The sequence below is a fragment of the Odocoileus virginianus genome, chromosome 12, assembly GCF_023699985.2.
Source record: "Odocoileus virginianus isolate 20LAN1187 ecotype Illinois chromosome 12, Ovbor_1.2, whole genome shotgun sequence".
Taxonomy (NCBI): Eukaryota; Metazoa; Chordata; class Mammalia; order Artiodactyla; family Cervidae; genus Odocoileus; species Odocoileus virginianus.
The window spans coordinates 64,066,598-64,077,342 of record NC_069685.1 but is presented as its reverse complement, the minus strand read 5'-3'; the positions used below and the strand labels follow the sequence as shown (position 1 = coordinate 64,077,342).

At 46.7% G+C, this 10,745-nt stretch overlaps 1 protein-coding gene across 3 annotated transcripts in view; it reads right to left on the bottom strand.

The window, feature by feature from the left end:
- Nucleotides 1-10,745, bottom strand: part of KREMEN1 (kringle containing transmembrane protein 1) — a 59,066-nt gene that overhangs the window by 8,913 nt on the left and 39,408 nt on the right. For all 3 annotated transcript variants that reach the window (XM_020907177.2, XM_020907175.2, XM_070475515.1), the window contains exons 5-8: nucleotides 5,327-5,480; nucleotides 3,467-3,799; nucleotides 2,524-2,682; nucleotides 1,346-1,430 (exon numbers count right to left, since the gene is read on the bottom strand). In XM_020907177.2, coding sequence (XP_020762836.2) covers nucleotides 1,346-1,430; nucleotides 2,524-2,682; nucleotides 3,467-3,799; nucleotides 5,327-5,480 — 731 coding nt within the window. The remainder of the gene's footprint in view (nucleotides 1-1,345; nucleotides 1,431-2,523; nucleotides 2,683-3,466; nucleotides 3,800-5,326; nucleotides 5,481-10,745) is intronic.

Here is a 10,745-nt window from a genome sequence, read left to right as displayed (position 1 = left end):
TGGGCAGGGAAAGTGCAGAGGCACTGGGTGTCAGATGGGAGATGCACACAAGCTTTGGGGTCTCGGCACATGGTGAGGTGCTGGGCTCCAGCACCCCGCCCCTCCCTGCTGTCGGGGACACACAGACGGGACTATGCCTGAGAGGCTTCCCTGGAGTGCGTGAACTGTGACTCAAAAAAAAGAAAGAAAAACATATATATATTATATTTATACATATTAGAAGCTCAGTAAACAGTAATAAGGACATTATTTTCCCTGAAAAACATACAGTGCAGGATGGCAAGGCCTATGAGTAGTGCCAAAGGGGCCAAGGGCAGCCTTTACAGGGCAATAGAGGAGCCGGCATTTAACGTATGAAAGTCTGTGGCAGCCTCGGGGCAACTAAGCCCATGCATCGCAACCATCGAGCCTGTGGGCCTGAACCCTCGAGCCGCCACAGCTGAGCCCGTGTGCCACAGATACTGCCCACACACCTAGACCCTGCGCTCCGCAACGAGAGAAGCCACTGCAGTGAGAAGCCTGCGCACTGCAACAAGGAGTAGCCCCCACTCGAAGACCCGGGACAACTGAAAACAAAAACCAAAAAACCCTGAATCAAGCACAAGCCAGAAAGTTGGGGAAAAGGTAGCTTTTACACCAACGCTCAGGAAGGCCTTGAAATGAAGAGAGACTTTATGTCAATTGTACCTCAATAAAACTAGAGGAAAAGAGAAATGGAGAGAGCCTGGACGGGCACCACAGGAAAGACAGAGTACAGGTAGGAAGATTAGCAAGCCCTTCTGTAAGTGCACAACTGCCCCTTTCCTAAAAGGCAGAACAGTTAAACCTGAATAGTGGAAGTAAGAGAAGGAAAAAAATTTTTTCCCTAAATTGGTCAGAATTGAAGGGTGAAGCTATTATAAGCTTCCTAAATAACTGCCTTAAAAATAATTATTAAACAGTAGTTAATAAAACTTCTCTTCCTAAGACTGTCTCACAGATTCTAGATGGCATCAGGAAATATACCTGGTATTATCCTAGGAATCTCTGCTCTTAGGTAAAAATCTCATCAAGAGGCCAGCACAAATCAAAACAATGGAAATTGTCCTGTTTTACGCCTGGACTATTTCAGTCCTCCTTGAAATGATATCCTCTAGACGGGGGAGCAAACACAATCCCTCAAACCTTAGTGAGATTTGTCCAGCTGGACATTTCACTCTACAGAGAATGAGGAATGTCTACGGCCGTACACTGCCCTGTGTTGAGCGCTTTGGAATTGTGTTCTGATGTTACAAGTGTTTTCAGACAACTGAAACGTAGTAGAAACTACCTTCCCTTCCTGGGGCCAGGCAGCTCCCATACTCACCTGAACGTGATGTGCAGAAGTATCTTTGCTACGATGGCTGTGACCGTGAGGATGAGGAGTGTTGCTAGGCCATACACTGTCCATCCTGCAAGTGTAAAACACAGGGGTGAGTGTGCACAAGGGGTGAGTTTCGGGCTGGGTGTGAGCTGTTTTCAGGAGGAGGTCTGTGTGGAGCCCTGAGGGATCCCTGGCAGCCTGGGGTCGGGGGGCTGGGGGGCAGGCTGGTTGAGGAGTTCCCGGCAGGTGGGGGCGGCCACAGCATGCAGCTGGAGCAGGGCTGGCATGTAGCCCCAGGCCTTGTGAGTACCTCCTGACTCCCCTGTGGAAAGAGGCAGGCAGTGTGGTCCAAAGCACACTCAACTCAGAGTCAAAACGCGTGGCACACGTTCCATCTCCACCCCTAGGACCACCGTGTGACGGCTCTCTGGGCCCGGGTTCCCTCATCTGAGGAATGGGGTGTGTGAACTGGGAAACGCTACAGATACACAAATGACAGGACACACAGCGAGCGGCTCTCGTGCCTGACTCCCTGCTGCGAGTCCTGCAGGGGAAAACCTTTAAAGCCGGGAACCACTAATGGGATCTGCAGCTCTACCAGCTCTTAAAGACTGCAATTTCCTTGGCAGAAAAGAGGGAGTGACCGTCTGTGCCCGATCAAGTCACCCAGCTTGGACCACAAGACTACCGCTCCTTCTCTAGCCTACTCCTGTGGGACCTACCTTCACAGCTCAGGTCACTATCTGACTTCTCATTTTGCTTCTTGTCTTTCTCCTCCCACTTACAAGTGGCAGGAGGGCAGGGATTTTGTGTGGTTCTCTGTACAGTCCAGCAGCTACAACAGAGCCTAGCATCAGTAAAGCACTTACACATCTGCCCAATGACTGAGGAAAGAGCTCTGGCAACTGCTGATGCATTTAGTGAGCTACAACTTGGCTGTGGAAAACACTGGATAAGCTTATTAAATAACGTGTCCTAAAGGAGGTGAGCACTTTACCTAAGGACTAAGGAATCAAGCCAAAGAGATGTCCCTCCAAGGCCAAGACAGAGTCATGGAGCCAGGACCCCCAAGCAGCCTTGAAAACGGAACACTCAAGAGTACCCTGTTTCTGTAACTGCCTAGGGTGCTGCTGCCAAGCTCTGTGGCTCCCACTCCCTTGATGGTGTCTGGGAACGGCTACCTGGTACAGCCTGGGGTGGGTGGCTGGGGCTGGTGGTGATGACGTAGAGGACTTTGGAGGACCGGGCAGCGCTCACACTGAAGTTGGCCTGCTCTGTGATCACCTCGGCCAGCATCTGGTTGTCAGTGGGCTTCTCCTGTGGTGGGTCTTCCTTGATGGCTGGAAGACCAAAAGGGATTAGCTGGGGGAAAGCTGGTGGAGACGCCAAAGAGGAGGTGGCACTGGTTATGAAGAGGGAGGCCATTTGCTCTGGGGGCGATTCTCTCCCCTGGCCTCCCCACCCCCACCCCGGCCCCAAAGCAGAACCTGCCAGGCTCTGACTCTGAAGGAGCCATCTGAGGTCTCTGTGTGGACTCCTGGACATGCTTTAGGGTGGTTCTTCCCTTGTGCCTCTGCAGCTACAGTCTCCCAGCCTGGAAGGCCCTCTTGTTTCCTATCTGTCTGCCCCAATCCCACCTGTCCTTGCAGCCTGTCCCACCTGTACGCTGGAGCCAGACACTGACTGAACTCTTGTCTAGGCTTCTGATGTCCAGGGCAGAGACTAGGTCATGGATGCCCTCTGTGTACCCAGCACACATGTCCACCGTACAGGGCCATAGCTCCAGGTGAGGGTGATCTGAGTGAACCAGGCTCTGGTGATTGGCAAGGCTGTTCAGAGACAGGACGATGAGCCAAATGCCCGCTTTGGAACCTTCTGATTCTACCAATCTCAGCTCTTTTAGTTATTCTTTTAGCCTTTCCATGAAAACTGTCATGAGAATGACTAAAACAGCAAAACTCACAGGTGGCATCTCTTTTCTGTATCATGCAGCATGTACAAGTTATAAAACAGGAAGTGGGAAAACCTGCAAGATGACTGGGCAGCTCCTGACACGCAAGAACCACCTGAGGTCCGCACGTCATAAGGAGGTGCAAGGGGGGCCCGAGGAGGCCGGGCCCTTACCTTGGTATAAGACGGCAAATCCCTGGGCCTGATTGATGCGATCAGAGAAGAAATACAAAATGACGAAATCCAGAGAGATGTTAAAGGACGAAGGTGGGCGGTCTCTCCCGCTGAAGCGGGCCAGGACGCGGTGCGTGTAGCCATCGAGCAGCTCCACCATGTCTGCGGAATCCCGGAGGTCGAACAAGGTGAAGCTGAAGTGGATGTGCGCGGCTCCTGGGACCCGGATGGTCCAGTAGCAGGCCCTCCCCGCGGCGTAGGCGTCAGGGAAGTCGGGGGAATACACCACAGAGGTCACGCCCGAGTAATTCCCACCACAGGCGCCAACCAGAGCTGCAGGGGACAAAAGGACACCAGCCCTCACGCGGGGGCTCGGCCGTGGGGTTTGCTTTCCAACCTGTTACAAAGCTTCTGAGCTGGTGGGATCCAGTCTAGGATGTTGTTTTTTTGTCTGCAAAACCAGACCATCTTATGTTTCAGGATCGAATCACAGAATGAGCGGCTTAAACCCTGAACAAATGACTGGAGGCTTTTTTTTCCCCCAGGAGACCTCCGAGTGAGCACACAGCCTGGCAGTACACCCCAGGCGGGGGCCAGGCTGGAGTCAGAGAGTCTGGGTTCGGGACCAGCTGGGCTGTGTGATCCCAGGGGCTCACTTCACATCCAGACCTCTCACTTCTCTCGGCTTTGAGGGTGGACAGACCACCGCCTGCTCCCATATCATATGAATGTGTGAGGACAGAAGAGACAAAGCCCATGAAAACAAGCCTCTCTGCAGGGGGCACAAAGTGAAGTGAGGGCCTCTCTACCTGAGGGGTGCAAGGCTCATGGGAGGGGGCCACACTTGTTTTTGAAGTGGGACACTGTGGCACAAGAAATGACCTTCTGCAGACAGGAAGTTCCCTCATTACTCTGCACCAGCACGTCTAATGTCTGGACCCCCGGTTCTGAGCAGCAGGTTCAAGGAAGGGGACACACCACTTCACAGTCTTATGTAGTGAGGTGAAGATGAGAGCCTAGAAATCAAAGTCCTCAAGAGAAAGGGCAAGCCCAGGATTTACAAAGCAGGCCAGGTTGGAGGCGGGGCACCTACTTCCTTTTAGGATGTAGAAAGCTGCTTCCATCCTAACACTGAGAAGAAGCTCAGAACTTTTTCTTCAACCCATCAGACGGCTGAGACCTCAAGACAACCAAGGAATTTTAATTCTAAAAAGTAAGAAGCGCCTCTGAGGAGAGTCAGGCCACACAAAGCGCTTCATCCTTGACAGAGCACAAGAATGAGAGCAGGGCACCATGAAAGCAAGGAAAAAGAAAGCAACTAAAATTTTAACAAATTTCTAAATGCTGAATATGGACCAGCCTCTCAGTCCAGGATGCCCAGAAGCCCCGGACACAACAGTCTGCATTCACTTGCACGCACTTCTGTGCAGGCCTCCACCTGGTGCCCATGAGAATGACTGGGGTGGGGCAGGAGACCAAAGGGTTCCCATTGGTGGGACCAGTGGGCAGGAGGTGAGGAGCTGCTGCTGGGGGACAGGCCCAATACCCTGCTCTCTTCCAGAACCCTCCTGGAGCAAAAGCTTGAAGTTGAGAGGAAGGGGCCACACGCCCTTCTGCTCCCAGGCCCCTGTCTGTCCCTGGGAGCTGTTGTTACTCTTGTCTAAGTAACCAGAAGACTCATTGCCTTTGGAGGAATAACAGAGGCAAAAGCTACCCGCCCCTGGCTTGCAGTAGGTGCTTAGTAAGTATTGCAAGTAAATGGATGCATAGTAGGGAGGCAGGGTCAGACAATGGGCAGGCCGGCTCCCCGGGCCCAGGGTTCCCCGGCCTTGGACAGCGCAGGGCCCAGAGCATACTCACTGTCAAAGACGATGACCCTGCCGTCGCCCCCACAGGGCTGGGTGTGGTCCCCGAAGCAAACACTGCTGCACTCAGTACTGGCTGCCTCCCCGTACTTCCAGTAATCAGGGTCATTTCCACAGAAGCACGCGTAGCCCGACTCTATCCCAGCAAACTGCCACAACAGAGAAGCAGCACTTGATAAGCGTCAGTCGGGGTTTCAGGTGGCCTGGCCGGATCGGCCTCTCGGCAAGCAAGCACCTTGTCTTCCCAGCCCACCTTCTCTGATCCTCTGCCCTGGTCCCGCCCCACTCTCACCGCACTTTACTACATGCTGACTTGTAACTGTGTACCACCAAGGTGCTTCCCCTCCTGAGTATCCCTTACCTGTGTTTGCAATTCTACTGTATTTAACTCAGTTAAAGGCAGGGATCCCATTAACTTGCAACATTAATGACAGCTAAACATTTTACTGAATGTTTACTATGTGACAGATGGTAAATGCTTTGAAGTTAGTGCTTATTGCAAACTTATTGTAGGCCCTGTGTAATACATATTTTAAATTAATTGATTTATTTATGGCTACACCGGATCTCTGTTCCTGTGCACAGGTCTCTCTAGTTGTGGTAAGCTGGCTTCTCATTGCAGTGGCTTTGGAACACAGCCTCTAAAGCGCAGGCTCGGGAGTTGTGACGCAAGGGCTTAGTTGCCCTGTGGCATGTGTAATCTTCCCGGACTAGAGACCAAACCTCTGTTCCCTGCATTGGCAGGTGGATTTTTTCTTTCCTTTTTTTTTTGTTTTTTACTTTTCTTTTGGCAGGTAGATTTTTTAACCACTGGACCATCAGGGAAATCCCCTATTTAACATTTTTATTTTTACATTACCATACAACTATTTGTATGGTGTATAGGCCTAAGGATTTTAACCCATGAATAAATCTGTACAACCACCACAACAATCAGGACACGGAACATGTGCAGTAAGCTTTCTTGTGCTGTTGCTCTGTAGTTCCCCTCTATGACCCCTTCAGTTCAGTCACTCAGTCGTGCTGACTCCTTGCGACCCCAGGGACTGCAGCACACCAGGCTTCCCTGTCCATCGCCAACTCCCAGAGCTTGCTCAAATTCATGTACATTGAGTCAGTGATGCCATCCAACCATCTCATCCCCTTTCATCCCCTTGTCCTTCTGCCTTCAATCTTTCCCAGCATCAGGGTCTTTTCCAATGAGCCAGTTCTTCCCATCAGGTGGCCAAAGTACTGGAATTCCAGCTTCAGCATCAGTCCTTCCAATAAATTTTTAGGACTGATTTCCTTTAGGATTGACTGGTTTGATATTCCTGCTGTCCAAGGGACTCTCAAGAGTCTTCTCCAACACCATAGTTCAAAAGCATCCATTCTTTGGTGCTCAGCTTTCTTTATGGTCCAACTCTCACATCTATACAAGACTACTGGAAAAAACCATAGCTTTGACTAGATGGGCCTTTGGCAGCAAAGTAATGTCTCTGCTTTTTAATATGCTATCTAGGTTGGTCACAGTTTTTCTTGCAAGGAGCAAGCGTCTTTTAATTTCATGGCTGCAGTCACCATCTGCAGTGATTTTGGAGCCCAAGAAAATAAAGTCTCTTACTGTTTCCATTTTTTTTCCCCCGTCTCTTTGCCATGAAGTGATGGGAATGGATGCCACGATCTTCGTTTTTTGAATGCTGAGTTTTAAGACAGCTTTTTCACTCTCCTCTTTCATTTTCATCAAGAGGTTCTTCAGTTCTTCTTCACTTTCTGCCATAAGGGTGGTGTCATATGCATATCTGAGGTCGTTGCTATTTCTCCCGGCAATCTTGATTCCAGGTTGGGCTTCATCCAGCCCCACATTTTGCATGATGTACTCTGCACATGAGTTAAATAAACAGGGTGACAACATACAGCCTTGACTTACTCCTTTCCCAATGTGCAACCAGTCCATTGCTCCATGTACAGTTCTAACTGTTGCTTCTTGATCTATATACAGATTTCTCAGGAGACAGGTAAGGTGGTGGGGTATTCCCATCTCTAAAAGAATTTTCCACAGTTTGTTGTGATCAACACAGTCAAAGGCTTTGGCATAGTCAATAAAGCACAAGTAGATGTTTTTCTGGAACTCTCTTCCTTTCTCTAGGATCCAGCGATGTTGGCAATTTGATCTCTGCTTCCTCTGCCTTTTCTAAATCCAGCTTGAACATCTGAAAGTTCTTGGTTCCCATACTATTGAAGCCTGGCTTGGAGAATTTTGAGCATTACTTTGCTAGTGTGTGAGATGAGTGCAATTGTGTGGTAGTTTAAACATTCTTTGGTATTGCCTTTCTTTGGGACTGGAATGAAAACTGACCTTTTCCAGTCCTGTGGCCGCTGCTGAGTTTTTCAAATTTGCTGGCATATTGAGTGCAGCACTTTCCCAGCATCATCTTTTAGCATTAGAAATAGTTCAGCTGGAATTCCATCACCTCCACTAGCTTTGTTCATAGTGATGCTTCCTAAGGCCCACTAGACTTTGCACTCCAGGATGTCTGGCTCTAGGCGAGTGATCACACCATTGTGGTTATCCAGGTCATTAAGATCTTTTTTGTACAGTAGTTCTGTGTATTCTTGCCGCCTCTTCTTAATACCTTTGCTTCTGTTAGGTCCATACTGTTTCTGTCCTTTATTGTGCCCATCTTTGCATGAAATGTTTCCTTGGCATCTCCAATTTTCTTGAAGAGGTCTCTAGTCTTTCCCATTCTATTGTTCTCTGCTATTTCTTTGCACTGATCACTTAGGAAGGCTATCTTATCTCTCCTTGCTATTCTGTGGAACTCTGCATTCAGATGGGTATATCTTTCCTTTTCTCCTTTGCTTTTCACTTGTCTTCTTCCCTCAGCTACTTCTAAGGCCTCCTCAGACAACCATTTTGCCTTTTTGCATTTCTTTTTCTTGAGGATGATTTTGATCACAGCCTCCTGTACAATGTTACAAACCTTCATCCATAGTTCTTCAGGCACTCTGTCAGATCAGATCCCTTGAATCTATTTGTCACTTCCACTGTATAATCGTTTAAGGGATTTATTTGATTGAGGTCATACACTAGTTTTCATACTATAGTTTTAACTTTTTAAGACTGTCATATTCTAGAGACCAAATGTCCATGTTTGCCCCTCCCCTGCAAATTTATATGTTGAAAGCTAAGTCCCAATGTGATGGTACCTAGTGGTGGAATCTTTGGGAAGTGATTCATGAGGGCTTGTGCTCATGAATAGGATTAAAGCCTTTATAAAAGAGACCCCCCCCCCCAAAAAAAAAAAAAAACAAAAACAAAAAAGAGACCCCCTTTCCCCTTCTGCCATATGAGGACACAGTGAGGAGACAGCCATCTATGAACCAGGAAACAAGCCATCACCAGACAGCAAATCTGCCAAAGCCTTGATCTTAGACTTTGCAGCCTTCAGGACTTTGAGAAATGAATTCTTGTTGTCTGTTTTTAATTGGAATATAGTTGCTTTAAAATGTTGTGTTAGTGAATGCTTGGTTTAGACCAAGTATTCTGTACAGCAGTCAGAATAGATTCAGACATACTATACACAGAATCGTATTTTGAGACTGGCTTCCTTCCCTCAGCATAATGTCTCTGAGGTTCCTCTGAACTGATCTATAGTTTGCTGAATAGTAGTTTATTGCATGAATGTACCACAGGTTGCTAATCCATTGAGTTGTTTTGTTTTTCGTGATTATAAAATAGAGCTGCTATAGACATTTGTGTACATTTCTGTGTGAACATAAGCTTTCCTTTCTCTAGGGTAAATATCTAGAAATGGGATTTCTGGGTTGCGATTTCTCTACCTCATTAACATTTGCTTTTGTCCTTAAAAAAAAAAAATCACAGCCATCCTAGCTTATTTATTGTATGAAATGGTATCTCATTGATTTTGATTTGCACCTCTCTAAAGACTAGTAATACTGAGCATCTTTACTGCATGAAGTGTAAAAAAATTTTTTGATTATTATTATGTGTAACATAGGTAGAATACTGAGCACTTTTTCACGTGCTTATTGGCCATTTGTACATCTTCTATGAAGAAACATCTATTCAATCCTTTGCTCATTTTTTAATTGGGCTGTTTTTCTACTGTCACACTGTTAGAGTTCTTTATATATTTTCAGCATTAGACCTCTATTCAGATATATGTTTTGCAAATATTTTCTCTATTCCGTGAGTTGCTTTTTCACTTTCTTAATAGTGTCCCTGATACACAGAGATTTTAAATTTTGGATGAAGTCCAATTTATTTTTTCTTTGATTGTCTGTGCTTTTGGTATCCTAACTGAAAAAAATCATTGCCTCATCCAAGCTCATGTATATCTGTACCCATATTTCTTCCTAAAGCTTTATAGTTTTAGCTGCTACATGTAGGTCTGTGATCCATTTTAAATTAATTTTCATATATGAGGTAGGGGTCCACTTTCATTTTTTTTCCATGTGGATATCCAGTTGTCCCAGCACTGTTTGCTGAAAACACTGTTTTTTTTCCCATTGGATGATATGGTACCCTTGACAAATATCAATCAGCCATAAATAGTACTATCAATCAAGCTATTGGTTGTTTGCAAAAGATTGAGCATGTAAGTAAATCTATGGAGGATAATGGGAACCAGGTTTCTCACTATTAGAGAAGGGGGCCAGAGAAAACTGGAATGAAGCCTGCAGTGTTGGACAGGGATTGACGTTACTAGTATAGTGCATGGTCTCTGACATATATAATAAATACATATATTTATTATATGCTGTATCTTTATATGTAATAAATTATTATTTACTAATATAAATAATAACATGCCTGGACTCTGAATTCTATTTCCTTCAGCTTATATGTCCCTCTTTATGCCAGTACTGTAGCTCTTTCTTCAGTATGTCACTGTTCCCAGGCCTCTTAGTGGAAAGAGCTAGGAAATACATATGTATATACAAACACATATACACATACTTTTATATTTATGTTTCTTTCTTTTTTGTTTTCTTTCGCTGCATCATGTGGCATGTGGGATATTATTTCCCCAACCAGGGATGAAACCCATGCCTCCTGCAGTGGAAGTGTGGAGTCTTAATCACTGGACAACAACCACGAGTCCTATATATTTATTTCTATATATCTCTCTCTACATATGTATCAGAAACCATGCACTATACTAATAATGTCAACCCCTGTCCAACACTGCAGGCTTCATTCCAGTTTTCTCTGGCCCCCTTCCCTAATAGTGAGAAACCTGGTTCCCATTATCCTCCATAGACTTACTTAACATGCTCAATCTTTTGCAAACAACCAATCGCTTGATCATGTTGGGCCAACTGCCTTGCTCAGCCCCTGCCTCAGACAGGCCTTGAGCACTGCCAGTCTATTCTCCTTGCTTGGGCCTGATTAATGGCCTTTTGACGGA